The following is a 15,673-nucleotide window of genomic DNA, read 5'->3' on the forward strand; positions in this document are numbered from 1 at the left end:
GACGTTTAAGCGCCGGTGTCTGCCGGCTACCGTCGTCGCTCCTCGTTTCCACTCAGCTCTTCCTTGACGCTCATTTTGAATGCCAAATCTAATCTCTAATTTGTGGGAAGAATTGCAAGCTGCAAAATTTTGTGTGGCATCCAAGAACACCACAGGACGAAAACACAGAGGAAGAAATATTAATGTATTCCTGTACTTATACGAGAAAGATGTTGGTGGCGGTGCTCAATTTCAACTGTATTTCAGTTCTCGTTTGATGTCGATATGTACAAAAGGAGTCTACACCGGAGACTCTGTGTGGTGCTCATATTGTCTCCTTGCTTAAGGTCACAAATGTTTCTTTCTCTGTACTGGAGAAGAGGTGGAAAGGTGTTTCTGACACACAACTCTCACCCATACCTGTCAACCAGCCAGTCACGGGCAACTTCGACAGAATGGCTGTGTCCTTTCAGTAACAGGAAAGGTAGACAGAGGGCGGAAAGAGTAAGACATTGGAGGGGCAAAGAGAGGAAGGATAAACGAGGGAAGAAGTGCTCTGTCAGAATCCACTGGGAGAATCAAAGCACAAAATAATCACTCTCAATCAAAAACCTGTAATCCTTTTTAGAGGCAGAACCAGTTGGCGCAGGATCATTTGTCACCGCTGCGAACCTTTGTTACAGCATTTGCAAGTCAGCTGAATATCAAACGCAGACATTTCAAAATTCCGAGTATAATTGAAATCCAAAGCGCTTGCAATACAATGGATTTTTGGTCACGGACTGATCTCAATATGAAGCCTATCTGTCATACATCAAACCCGATAGCATGACACAAGGTAGAGATCAGTAATGCTTCACTGGAATTGTTAATGACCCACGCTCCCTTGTAAGACACTGTTATCAGAAACAACAAGTGACAAGAATATGAATCTGAAGTATTGACTAATGTGACTCAGCCTCCCGTTACTGATGGTTTGTTCTCTGCCTGTGTCACTCAAAAAGGTATTTGCTCTCAACAGTGAACCCATGCATAACAATCCCCAGCAGCACTGCCGTCTTCTCTCTGCTTTAGCCCATCTGTAGCATTAACATCACAATCAGCGTCTTGTCTTCAGAGTCCCATAGATCACAGATCTGGGCAAAAATATCTGGTTCTCTTTTCTCTCACGCAACAATTTCCATTTTTTTTTTTTCTGCCACAAACACAGAAGCCCACATGCCACATACACACTCACATTCAGTCTTTCAGTAATCTTGCTTTCACTGCCTCCCACACAGGCATCTGTAAAAGAGCATGTGCGGATCACAGCAGTAGCTCCGTCCACACTGGCAGAAACTGGCAGATTCAGAGACCTTAATGCGTTACATCCTCTGCGATCATTGCGTAACAGGTCGTTGATAATTGCATTTTATTTTTCCCAAGGCCTGCCTCGAATCTCGGACACTTTCAGGAGATGAATTTCATTGTAAACACCTGTTTCCCCTTTTATCCTTTGCATTTCACGGTACAACACAAGGTCTTGAACGGTGCAAACAGTTTGCAGCGGGAGATGTCTGGTGTTGTAATCTTGAATGCCACAATTTTCAGCTCCGGGTTCGTGATTTCATTTTTCTGTGTTGCAGCGGTGGTACAAGATGTGCTAAGATAAGCTCAGCACAGCAAACATTTCAAAACACATTCTCATATTTTACATCTTACTTCTTTGCTTGCATCCCCTCTTGCCTCCTTTCTATTGAGCAGGTGAATGATTGCGAATCAGAGAGCAGCCTTTGCAGTGCAACCCCATCCCATGCTGCTCCCTCCTCTCAGGGGATGGCCAAGGTCCAGGATGGACACACGAATGCATGTGACAGGTACACAGGGCTACTTAGATCTTAGTCGTTCTCAGCACTAACTGCACATTCTCGGCTTTTAAAATCCTGTGAGGGGGTTTGTCCCTTCTAATTTATTCTTTATTTATTCATGAATGTGCGCATACTTTACAGCACTGCAATGTTAGAGGAGAGCCAGGATGGTATGGACAGCGGCACCCTAAGTCCTGCCTCAGCTCGACAGGTCACCATCCAGCGCCACCCGACTCAAGGCTTTGGCTTCATTGCAGGCAGCCAGAGACCTGTCATTGTACGCTCCGTCTCCGTTGGTGAGTGTGCTCGTCAGCTTGAGCGGCATACAAGGAGAAACGCCACTGAATATATTATGGCTCAAATTAAAACATCCTTCTTGTTGTATGTGTACGATTTCATATCTCTGCAGACGGCCCCTCCTTTGGCAAGCTTCTCCCTGGAGACCAGATCTTGGCCATTAACGAGGAGACGGTGAGCGACGCGCCCCGAGAGAGAGTCATAGACCTTGTAAGGTAACATCCTTTACTGTCCCAGGAGGGAGGGTGGGGGGAGGAATGGGGTCCCAGACTAGGTGACCAGCAGCACAGGCAAAGAGGGGTAAAGGAGACATGGGTAAAGTGGGTGGATCAAACAGTACAAACTGTTTCTTCCTGCCGGTGCGGTGTTACATGAACACAAACCTGTGGATGAGTCAGTCCTTTTGCAGCTGAAGGCCGGCAAGGAAATGGCAGATATAAACTGGAGAAGCTCTCCAAACACGATGGTGTCCGTGGCATTACCTAACCCACTCCACTCTCTGTTGTCTTTCCACAGACGCTGCAAAGACACTATAGTTCTCACTGTGCTGCAGCCCCATCAGGTAGTATAATGGGACACTCACTCACTCGCTTTCATGTTCCTCTCCCTCTGGATTTCTGTTACTCCTCATTGCTCATAACTCTTTTTCTTTCACTCTGACTCATATAGGAACACTGTACAGTATTCTGTTCAGCGCACACTAATGCAGTGCAGACCCACATTAGTATTCATGGCAATGCTTCACACGTTGGAGTCATTTTTTTTCCGCCCAGTAACAGCTTCAGAACTCCACACAGGCACATAAATATCTACACGAGACTTACTAAATAAAAGTTGGGCGTGCATGCATCAGTTCACACAGAGAAAATGGAAATGTGCCATTTATTTAGCCGACTAACTGAACTGGATATTTGTTAGAAGATTGAATACTAATTTGATCATTTGTAAGCCAAAGTCAAACATTCATATAGAGTACGAAACAGCAAGAATTTGCGGTACTCAAATAAAACAGCACAACGACGATATTTAACAACATTTAACTTCGTCTCACAAACTTTCGCACCCGCCGCACTGCAGCAGGCTTAGCCTCTGTAGCGTTGGCAGTCAGGGGGGGCTTTTCTTTCATTTATGCCTCATCTTTCAACCTCAGTTCCTCCTCACAGTCCCTCTCTCTCTCTCTCTCTTTTTATCTTCAGTCACCTAAGTCTGCCTTCATAAGTGCAGCCAAAAAGGCCCGCCTGCGAACCAACCCGCCTAAAGTGCGCTTTTCAGAGCAAGTGTCCATCAGCGACCCGGACTCAGTAAGTTCAACTCGTCGTGTTTCTCTGTGACACGTGCATGCCAAACACATGCATCAAAAGGCCTTCGAGTATACTTATTTTGTTTCTCCATTATATGCACAGTATATGAAGTGTGTGCATGCCATTAATTTTTAAAACTCCCACAATATAACTTTTTTCTGAATATAAATTCCTATTCACTTAGCAGACACATCTATAACTTACAGAAAAAAAAAAAAAAAAAAACACAAATCTGGCAGAGCATCTGGTAAGTGGAGGTTGCAACAGCAAGTTCCTGGCTGCTAAAGTAAGGAAATATGAAAAAAAAAATCATACAGAAAAGCCTGCATACTAATAACGTCCTTTAGAAACGGATTCTGAATGGTGATTTTTGCCTCTGTCTCCTCTCCTCTCTCTCCCCTCAGCTGAGCTGAGCTAATCCCACGCACACACACACACACACGTCACCACAACACACATCAACACACATATACACACACTAAGGGACGATGGAGCACACAGAAGAAAAGAGAAATAGAGTGTTAAGAGCCAATGATGACAATACTCATTAAGCATACGTGCAACAAAATCCGCCAGTGTTAATAACCATAATAATCTCTTTATAGTCCCTAAGGCCCGGTCATTCAAGGATCCATGGGGGGCAAGGAGCTTACAGCCTTAAGTGGGAACATTTACATGACAAGCAACATGCGAACAATAAAGAATGAGACATTAGGGTGTTAAAAATATTTTAACAATCTTTCACTTTTAAATGGTTTGTAATCACAGCTACAACTTATTTTACCCTCTAGTCTAGCCGATACAGGGTAAATGATGATGATGATGATGAGCTGTTGACTGACAATACCAGCAGTCAACATCATGTGATCCCAGAGCTTTCCTTTACTAGCCCTCGAGGTGCCAAACACAGTGGATGGACATGTCGCAATTGGTAAACTGTGCCAAGACATGTTAAACTCTGTCTCCGGTGAGCAAGAGCCACAGGCATTGATCATCTGAAAGCTTATCAGCGTTGGCCACCTAGACTGAAGTTTAATAAGATGAGAGAGGGGAAAGAGATGAATCTGGGTACGGAGCCGTGATTTGCCTCCGAGCACGCTCTGTCTGCACGTGACGAACCGGCTCCAGCTCACCCTCACTAACAAGGACAAAGGTAGCGGCTTGTGATGTGAAGCGATAGACCGGTTGGCGACGCCTCCTCCTCACCAGCGCGCCCCCCTCTTAATGCTGCAGCATGGAGAAAGATCTATTAGCTCATAGCTCAGACTTTATAGTCTCTTCCAGAAGAACAGCTTGTTGAGCTTTCTGAATACTTAAGTTCTCCAAAAACAGACTGCCGGGCATCTGCTGTGGACACCGCGATCCATTTCAACCAAATACATTTTCAGAGATACGCCTATTGCATTAAATCCACATCCTTTGGCTGTGATGAGTAATGTCTGCCTGACTTTCACACAAATCACATCATCTAAAACAAAGCAACGAAAATAAGACAGATTTCGTTTTGGCAAAGAAGGATTTATTTCCAGTTTTCATTGCCACATGAGACTCAACTTTATCTTATTATGTACCTTCTTTTCCACTTATCACAACGATGGCTGTACAAAATAAGATCTAAGTCATAATGTAAAAAAGCCCTCAACGAGATCTTAAAAAAAAACAGAGATAGCCAGCGAGGGGAGAGAGCGCGTCTTTTCTTAAAGAAACTGAACTGCGTGTAACTTTTCTTCTAACAAACGGTTTGAGTAAAAGCAGTAACCCTCAATCGAGCCTCTCCTCGTATGCCTTCCCTCAGACAACTCTGTGGTGAATGCTTTCAATCCCGCCATCCAATTTTCTTTGGACGGCATACATATTGAATGGGCAGACCATAGAAATTGAATAAGCCCTTCTTTGATCTTGATACAATGCATGGGATGGGCATCCTAAGGCAGAGTTTTGCTCCGTCTGAGAAGGAGCAGAGTTCAGTTAGAGTCTCTCCCCGTTGTTCGCGCAAGACATCTTTATTTCCTCCTTCTGCTCTACATTTTATTGCTTTCCACTCAATAGCACAGACCAACCATTACAGCTGATTGTGTTAAGTCTTGATTACATTTTTCGACACAGTAGCACGCATACATTATTCACTAGTTTCTTTTTGCCTCTTTCAATCTCTTTCAGACAATGCTCAAGGACGAATCCTTGCTGCTGATACCAAATGTGTTGAAGGTGTTCTTGGAGAATGGACAGATTAAGTCCTTCACGTTTGATAGCCGTACCACTGTTAGGGTATGTATTCACTAGAGCTGTGCTGCGAGTTTCCGCATCATTGTGACGCTGACGTAATGCAGCTATAACCAGTGTTTTCACTTTAAGAATGTTGTCTGGATATGAAAATACCACTTTACAATTTGCTCGGATGTTTGGCATATTTCAGAGTCGATTTTACGCTTTTGTGTCACTCAAGGCAACTGTCCTCTGCAGAAAAACTGACGGCCAACGGTAAAATACCTGCCGAGCCCCAGGTGAAAGTTAGCACCTAGCTGGTGAACGCAGCTGACATTTAGCTGCTTTAAGAACCACATACACTTCTCAGGAGGTGTGAAAGACCAAATCAAATGGTTAGAGTTATCAACAGAAATACAAAATTTGTCAGGACTGGATTTAAAGCTGGAGAAAACAATTACTGTGGGTTAAAACTTTAACCAGTATGTTTTGGAGCTCCGTCTTACACATCATCTCCCAACCCAGGAGACAAAAAAAAAGACTTTAATTTCATGATACTTTATCCTGTTTTTTTCTTGACTGTTTAATCTCATTAATGCGAGTAAGGTCAAGAAGCAACAAATGAATTTAGTCAGACAGAGGTCACTTCTTTCTCTAGGAAGAGTCTGACATGTCCGAGCAGACTCAATTGGACTCTATTAGATTTCACAAATCTCTCCTCTGCTCATGGAGGGCGAAGGGGAAAAACAGAAACACACAGAGGCACTTTTAAAGTAGACATGATGGAAAGCTCTCTCCTGTCAGCCTAATTAAATGGAAGTTTGGCATAATAAGAAAGCTCAGATCAATAATACGATGCCATGGATTAAATCAATGGCACAATGGGATGCCCAGTTGTATGCCCATTGGACAGTCTGTCAAATAAAAAAAGCTTTCCTGCACTGTTTTAGGGCCCAATCTGTGACTTTTTCACTTGATTGTGCGGCTTCCCCTGGTGTCATTTAATACAAGCCGCACAGGTCAATACTGTTAAAGCTGCTTATCCCTGTTTTGCAGGGACAGTTATTGCTCGGAATACATCAGCAAGTGTCATTGTGGAGAGCAAGCAATTAGTGTACGTGCTTTGTTTCGCTGCTCTTAATGAGTTTGCGTATTGGGAATTACAGCCAAAAGTACAGTAACATGTCACCACAGAGAGATTGTTTTTTCTAATACATTAAGACGGGCGAGAAAACGCTCATCCTGAGGCATAGCCCACGGTGACATGTGATAAGCCATGAGTCTCCCCTTAGACAGTGTTCTCTGTACATTTTAGAGAATCTGAGAAAAGCCCTGCATCATTCATAGACACCGGTGTGCACAAGAGCAATCGGATGCACTTACTGTGCAAACTAAAGAATACCTATAAAAGGTCTCCATCGCACAAAGTGTCAGACATGATATCAAAGAGTCTAACCAGAAAATACTCACCACAACGATATCAATTTGACAAACTACACTGTGTAAATATGGAGGGAATGCAGTGTGAAAATAGACCCAGCAGATCAAATATGCACTTTTGTGGCGTAATGTATTCTTACTGTGGAAATGGGTTCCAGCCTCTCATCTGCTTCCATCTCCCTCCTTCCAGGATGTGATCTCCTCCCTGCAGGACCGCCTCTCACTGCGCTACATTGAGCACTTTGCCTTGGTGCTGGAGGCCGGTGGTCTGGATCAGAATCAGAGGTTGCATCTGCTGCAGGAGAACCAGCCGCTGACACATGTGAGAAACCTATAACAGGGGCATGAGTACAAGATGAGTCCAATGGATTCATCGTACATGTTTAAGGGACGAGAATTGTGAAAGCGCTAATAGAAACCCCATACTATTATCAGTTAAAAAATCCAACGAGGTAAAATGTCAAAGGCAAAAAAAAAAAAAACTATTATGCCTCCAGGGTTGGCTGAGTGACTGTCAATGATCCAGGTCATGGTATATCTAAATCAAAGCTAAAACAAAGGCAAGTCGCTAGAAAACAATTAACTGTACAAAGGAAATACCACCCCATAAATCAGAGCACTGGATCATTGACAGGCCTTAGTCATGTGACTTTCAGGTGGGTACTAGCCACGGATGTTTCAAGATAAAAAACCTCAGTGAGACAGACTGTGGATTATCCCCTTGGTTAAACGCATTTGATAATCTTCAAACATGTCGCTCAAACATGTTGAGCGGCTGGTCTATCTTGCCTTTTGTGAGTTGTCAGTGTATTGTCTGTGCAATACTACTGCAATCCAGGTTACACCACTGACACCACTGACATTGACACCACACTGACATTTCTGTCAGTTTGTACTTTTACAATAGTTAGATGCTGCAGTTGGTTGGCTAGTGGTTTTCCATTGCTTTGCATTTCTTCACCTTGACTAAGCCGGCTACATCTATTCACTGTGGTATTTTGAAGACAGATGGTGCATTCAGAATTCAGTTTCCCCTGTTCACTTATGGAAAATGATAATGTGATGTGTGGCAAAAGACAAAGATGTAGTTGTTATCTTGCTGACATTGTCATATTCCCTCAGGTGGTGCATAGAACCTATTTCCAAGGGATGAAGTGTCTGTTCCGCGTCTGCTTCTTCCCCAAGGATCCCGCGGACCTGCTAAGGAGGGACCCTGCTGCCTTTGAGTACCTCTACATACAGGTAAAGCACTAGATTATAGGGGGATTTAACCGGATGTCAAGCAGTCTCATGATACTGTTGGAGTCCTATCTCTGTTGGAGTCCCGTCTCCTCTATTCTAGTGTTTCCATTAGGTTATGTTTATGTTTAAGAATTTGGAAACTGCCATTGGTATTTAAGCTAATGATCAGGTTTGTCAAAGGATTCCAAGCCATTTGCAGTCGGCTGTGTGCAAGACAACATTTCTGTCATGTTCATACAGAGTCGCAATGACGTTATCAAGGAGCGCTTTGGCATGGACTGGAAATCAGACATCACGTTACGGTTGGCCGCGCTCCATATCTACATCACCGTGTCCTCTGCAAGGCCCAATCAGAAGATCTCTCTCAAGCATGTCGAGTAAGTCCACAAGCTAAATTAGTTTCAAATGAACTGATGGACAAAAATTTTTTTTTTTTTAGCTCATTCACAATTCTGAGAACAATATCCATGAGTCTCATAACAAAGTTTAGTCATTCAATATATCTAGATGATTAATAATTAATCCCAATAGTATTAAAACTGTAATTACTCAAGGACCATTGTCCCTAGGTCGTTATGAAACAAAGAAATCTATTGCTTTGTAAAATTACATCTCTCTCTCAATTTGCTCATTTATTCTTCAAAACCTCGACCTAGCAAGTAATTAGATTCCACTATCACAACCACAGAAGCAGAACAGATTCACTGTGCTTGTAATAGACTTAGGGTGGCCATGTCAAGACAGGAGTTGTAGAGGATGTAAGCTAGGCTCATTGTTTCCTCCCATGGGATGAAAAAACTCCTTTGTCTCCTCAGTCGTGGCATCTCCTGAGTACTCTCATTAAGCACTGACTTTTCTCTTTTGTACATGTTTCTGCCACATTTCCCTTTGCTCTCGGTCACAGAAAAGAATGGGGTCTAGAGCCTTTCCTTCCACTCACTCTACTTCCAACGGTGAAGGAGAAGAATGTGTGTAAAACCCTGTCTCAGTTGCTGAAGACCTACCAGCATCCACCACCTTCTGGCAACAAGGTTTCTTTTTATTTGAGATTTCTACACTAGCAATTGTTACCATTTCCGTGACTGAAATATCTAGACATTTCTTTGTTTATGTTTTCATCGTTTTTGGTTATCCTGCTATTAAAACGTGCTTTTAAGCATTACAAATAGAATATACAGTAGACAGACTTCTTGCCAAATTGCCATTCTCTCCATTAATGTTCACATACAAATCTGTACAATTTGCTGCTTCTTTACTCGTGATTTCATTGCATTATATTAAAGGATAATGCCTGCTTGATAACCAGTCCCTCATCCCTATAGATGTAACTGTTGCATAAGACTTTATTAGCAATATATGTGGCTCAATAGTGCCCCCGGGAGGACAAATGGAGCGCAGCAGGAGGATTTCTCAGTCAAAGATGAGCTTCTGTTTTATCATTCTTTTGACAGGTCCCTCCTCTCCAAGGAAAGCTGCAGTACATGCGTGTACTCAATGACCTCCCACCCTTTGGTGGAATACTGTTCCATACTGTTGGACTGGTAATACATTTTTTCATCTTTGCATTTAAGAATACCTCTTCATCTTGTTTGGTTAAGTCCCTGTGCTGTTCAGTTTCATTTTTTTGTGTGAGTCTTTGAATTTGTTGTGCAAGGAAACTGCTCTTTTAAATGTGGTGTTCTTCACCAGGATGAGAAACAGTCAGCTACAACACTACTGGTGGGCCCTCGACATGGAATTAGTCATGTGATTGACCTGAAAAACAACCTCACAACAGTTCTGGCTGAGTTCAGTAGGGTTTCCAAGATTCAGCTCTACCGAGAGAGCCAAGGAGTTGCTCGTGTGGAGGTGACAATTCATGAGGCCAAGGTATTACAGCAGAGTCTCTCTAAAGATACACGCTACAAAAATCATCTAATAATGACAAGACACGTTGTTCAGTTATATTTCTGTCAAGTTTCCATTTTAAGTTCATAAATGACTTCTCTACAGTTTCATTCAGGTCAGTAAAAAACCAAGCAGGCAATGCTCATTGCCTGTCCCTAAATAGTCTCCTAATTCCCTTCCCTACCACCCCTTACAGCCGCTGGTCCTACTCATGGAATGGCCTGATGCAAGTAACTTTGCGAGCCTCATCTCTGGCTACTACAAGCTGTTTGTAGACCCTAAACGGACTATCTACTTCCGGAATCCTGGTCAGTCTCAGCTGACCAAGGCAGGTATGTTAGAAATCTTCTTGACTTGGAGTGCTTAATTTAGATTTTTAATTTTTCAGATTACAATATATTAGTATAAAAATATAAACATATGAAATATAAAGGGATCTAATGGATAAATACATAAAAGTCTATGGCAAACAGCATTGCTTACTTAAAAGCTTAAAACATATCCCACATTTAGAGTTGTATATAGCTTCATATTAGACACCGCATGTCAGAAAATTTGTAGCAATCTTCATTGTATGTTCAGTCTAAATGGACATTGATGGACTTGGCTTCTTCATTGACTGAAATCATTTCCTATAGTAACCAGGTTATCCTGGAACTTTCATCCCATGGCGCCCTCTGCTGTCTCTTCTCTCATCTCCATCTTGACTCATTGGAATGGAATTCTCCATATTGCTTTTTCCCTAAGAAATACTAACATTATGGAATTTTACAGTGTACATTTTGCTGTGACATCATAAACATTTACTGTTCGAACATGAACAGTGTCTCTACCATCTGCTTTACCAACTTGTAGTCTACATCAAAGAAGAATTGTACCATCATATCATCACATTCCACCAGAGTGTAACCTTCTAACCTCAAACAAACTTTCAACATCCATCTCTGAAATATATAATCCACATGTGACCACCAGCTGTCGCCTCTGCTTTTCCATCTGGATCTTCTCTATCCCCAATAGTTCTTAACACTTCAAACTCTCCACTGCTCTGACAATTCTGTCCCCAGATTACAGAAGCTCCCACCATGCCCACCCACGCTCTGGGGCAACCGCTTTGCCAAGTGGAGGGCGACGAGGGGACGAGAGGGAAAGCTCGCACAGGGAATCAGGGTCTTCAAGGGCCCTAGTTCCTGCAGAGCCTCAACATCTTGGGTTGTGTCATGTTCACCTTCGAGAGCAACAGCAATTTCCAGAACTCCAAACACATACTGAAGCTGAACTCGACATCAATGAGAACTTTATTCCTCAAGAGCCCCCTGGACGGCCCCGAACCAAGTCAGATCCCACCCAGCAGAGTACAGAGGAAATAGCTGGGGGAAATTTAGAGAGCCCAGCAGTGGAGAATGCAGGGTTTAGAATTCGTGCCCAGACAATGGGTCAATCCCAGAAAAGTGCTCGATATTTCTGTGACTCCTGCAAAGCCAGGTTAAGGGCAGAGGGTCTGTCAACAACAGTGAACACTAGTGGGAGTTCGGGGAAGCATTGCTCCAGTGCTTGTGCCTCCCGAGATGGAGGTGCTGTTGACCTCATGGCCCTGCCTCCTCCCGGGAATGAAGAGGAGGATGAGGAGGAGGAGGTCGATGGTGGAGGAGAGAAGCTGCAACCACCACCACCTGCTATTGCTGCCCCACCACCTGGCTTCAGGGACAACAGTTCTGATGAAGATGACCCAAAGAGAGGGAGGAAGGCACGAACTGCTGCCAGTGCAGGAGTCCCCTCTGGGAAGCTGGCACAAGCCAAGGAAGATGTGCCTGTGACACTGATTGATAATGTTTCCACAAGAACAGTCCGAGATCATGCCCAGGAGCTTGATGATGCACTGGTGTCCACCTTACAGGCGCTTGAGGCTTTGGCAGCCTCTGAGGACTACCCCCATCATCCTCAACAACCGACACAGACTGCAGGTCAACAACCTCAGTCATGTCACAGCATAAAAAAACTGAGTACTCATCTCAGTAAAGTAATCAATAAAATAAGAGTCAGTCAAATTACACATTTACTGTACACAACATTGTGTGTCTTTAAAATAAATCCAAAGGACGCCAGCCAAACGACTTAGATTTAATTAATGTAGTCTGGGTAGAGAATTTGCACATCTTTGCAAACATTTTTCTAAATTTCATCATGAAAAACACATTTTTAAAACAAAATTGTATTTTTCTCTTTTGTGATCACAATCCACCCAACTGCAAATGGTTCAAGTACTACAAATGCACACTATTACAATAATGTCATTATATTTCTGTGTTAAAATGTGTTGTTTCTTGATTATTCTAACAGTGTACTGCTCTCCTCCTCAGGGCTGATTGTCTTAGCTGCCATTACACCTGAGTCATCACTGGACTCAGGCCATGAGACGAACTCTTCTGAGTTGACAGATGTTTCTGAGATGGTGTCAGCTATGAAGCAGAACCAGAATCAGGCCTACCTGCTGGCTCACCATATCAACAAGGACCGTATCCTCTGCCGCCGTGACTTTCCCCTGGCTATCCCCGGCTGCACTGCAAAGACCATAGGGACTGGGGCGTTCTCTGTGGGTCAGATTCGTGCTGGCTGTCCACCGAAGCAAGTAATCCTCAGCAAGACTGTTCCCTTTAAAGTCAGCCCCAGCCAAGACACAGCTATACTCAGTGTTGTGACAGAGCAGGGGGACACTACTCAGACTGAACAGAAAGCAGATGTTAAAGCAAACTCTGAATCCACCAAAGCAAACACCCCTGATCCGCTTTCCAAGTCACCTGAAGAACTTAAATTGTCTGATGCTTCACTGGCAGTTCAAGTCAGTAAAGATCAGAAAGTATCAAATTCATGTGAAGAGACAGTGAACCAAAATCTGTCTGATGGTGCAAAGGGGAAGACATCAGCACCTCTTAGTACAGACTCTATAAATAAAGCCTTACCTATTCTCTTGCCTGTGGACAGAACAGCCTCTGCCAAGATTTCACCCTCTAATACGTGCCAAGATGCCAAGACTGCCTCTAGTGAGACCATGAAGCCTTCAAGCTCTACAGAACTTCTGCCAGTTGATGATCTTTTCTGCACATGTCCAGTGCAACAGGAGCCCACAGCTCAACTAAGACTAAAAGACCCACAGGTACAGAAGATAGTGGTGTTTCAATCATCCTCCCCCACAGATGATGAGCGTCTTCGGGCCAAAGGCCTCCAGTTGGCTAACAGCAAAGAACATGCAGGGAGAGTAGGAGCTGATCCTAGTTTGGCAAAACCCAGCTCACAAATACAAACCAAGTACTCCCCTCGTTTGCCAGTAAAAGTAGAGAGAAAAGAAGCCACTGAAAGCAAGACTGAAGGTGCCCAGAGCAAATCCCTCCCTGAGTCACAGAAATGCCCCATAAAATCCTTACCTATTTTAGATGATCCAGCAACCCCTAGCCTTCCTGTAGATAAGGTCTCCACTCTCCCAGCCAGAGACTCAAAGAAGCAAGGCAGTTCTAAAGGAAAGTCCCAGCGCAGTGCTCCTTTCTTGAGTTTTAGAAATCTTCTTTCAGCAACATTTCCGGCAAGAATGCGAAGAGAAACAGATGAACGACGGGCACAGTTGCAGAAAGTCCGCCAGTATGAGCTAGAATTCTTAGAGGAGCTACTGAAACCCAAGTCATCACAGGGAGAATTTTTACCCCAAGGATCCTCACCTGTACCCTCAGGCACTCCTTGTGCCTGCCAGCTACGCACCAGTCCTGTCCTAAAGGCACCGGGGATTTCCAGGGAGCAGCGACGCAGTTGTGACTGTAAGCGAATGTGTAGGGGCATGCGACTACCTGACACGCCAGTTGGATCAACAACAGAGACACAAAACAGGGGTAGAGAGAGAGCTATCTCAAAGACCCCTCCAGTAGTCTCAAAAGCCCCTCACACCCAAGGTGCTACAAGGAGACCTCGGACCTTAGAGATCAAGACCACAAGAATACGATCTACAAGCCTCGAGTCAAGAGAGCCCAGGGGAGAGCAGGGCTCCTGCTTGCCCACTTGCACTTCTCAAACAGATTGCATGGGCGCTCCACAATATAAGAAGCTCCAGAGGCGATACAGCATTGGAGAGTTGGATAATAGCACTAGTACACCTGTGTATGCTGAGGTGAAGCCAAAAGCCAAGAGTCTAGAGAAGGAGATGGAGAGAGTGAGAGCCACCGGACTGAGGCTTCCCACCCCAGTAGAGCCAGTGCACACTCAGTCTCATCAGGCAGAAGGGAAAGGAAAAAAAGGTGTGTTTTTCATTCAGGGAGAGGAATTACTGCGTGAAAGCAAAGAAGGGACTGGAGAGGTGTTACTGACCTTGCCTAGTGAAGACAGTGATGACAAGGATAAATGCTGCTCCTTCTGTTTCTGCTACAGGAAGTGTGAGGCTGCAGATGAAAGCAGTGAGAAAGATGAACTCTCCTACTCCATACCCCTCCAAGTCCTTCCAGGCATGGAGCTGGACTCACGTACCTTTCCTGTTGTAAGCAAAACACTGCAAGTTCTTAATGCAGAAGACTGCAGTGGAGAGGAAGAAGAGGAAGAAGAGGAAGAGCCACAGACTCAGGAGATTGACCTGAGAGCATGTGGCACACTGGAAGGGAGTCTAGCACGGGTACAAGCTCTACAAGGGAAAACATTCAGTTTGCCTGATGGTTTCCTAAATGCACAGTTGGATGCAAATGAGTTGCTAGCTATCCTACGTCAGTGTGCTAACAGCCCACAAGCTGAGGGTGAGACTCGTCTTCAGCCCTCACGGATAACAGAGTACAAACAGGAGCTGGCAGTGCGCTTCAAAGAGTTCAGAGCATCGTGTCGGAGAGTGGCAAGTGTTGAAAAAAGCCCAACACGTATGCTTGCTGTAGTCTCATCTAGCTTTCAAGTGTTATGTGAACTAACTCAGACCTTCATCAAACTGGTCAGAGGGGTTCGTTCTGAAACCCAAAGGTTGCAGCTGTTGAGAAAAGTTGAGGAAGTAGCTATCAACTACACTCTGCTTCTGCGTGCAGCAGAAGAGTCAATGGGGCACTCAAGCAGCTTGCCAACAAAGACAGCGAGTCCACAAGTTTCCTCCAACGCTAACAACATGAGCTCGCTCACTCGGCCCATCAAAACTCTGCCTGCCTAGTAAGGATAAATCTGGCAGGAATGTAATCAGAACAGAACCGGAATGTGGGTGATTATTCTATCCAAATTCATTATTTATTTATTGTTTACAATTTTTACAAAACCTGCAATGAATCATCCTCAGTACAAATTGCAATGCAACTGTTCCATCCCATGTTTACAGGCCCTGAGGTAGCCTTGTGGATCTCGTTTCGAAATATAAAGATACACCAAACTAATGCACAATGGAATAAGTACCCTATAACAGACTGGGTGATACAGGGCTAATCACCTCATATCAGTATTTACAATATACATAGATCATTAAAGTATAAT

The 15,673-nt window shown here is 44.0% G+C and overlaps 1 protein-coding gene across 1 annotated transcript; it reads left to right on the plus strand.

The window, feature by feature from the left end:
• Positions 1–1,680: 1,680 nt before the first annotated feature.
• On the plus strand, positions 1,681–15,364 carry frmpd3 (FERM and PDZ domain containing 3). The gene is made up of 15 exons (XM_084549754.1): positions 1,681–1,835; positions 1,968–2,122; positions 2,236–2,338; positions 2,640–2,685; positions 3,320–3,424; positions 5,585–5,692; positions 7,260–7,391; positions 8,192–8,311; positions 8,552–8,688; positions 9,216–9,342; positions 9,763–9,852; positions 10,001–10,180; positions 10,395–10,530; positions 11,266–12,162; positions 12,559–15,364. The coding sequence occupies exons 1-15, from the start codon at positions 1,795–1,797 to the stop codon at positions 15,357–15,359; spliced, it is 5,178 nt and encodes a 1,725-aa protein (XP_084405880.1). The 5' UTR covers positions 1,681–1,794; the 3' UTR covers positions 15,360–15,364.
• The last annotated feature ends 309 nt before the right edge of the window (positions 15,365–15,673 follow it).

This window comes from Chelon labrosus, assembly GCF_963514085.1.
Source record: "Chelon labrosus genome assembly, chromosome: 8".
In the NCBI taxonomy this organism is placed as follows: Eukaryota; Metazoa; Chordata; class Actinopteri; order Mugiliformes; family Mugilidae; genus Chelon; species Chelon labrosus.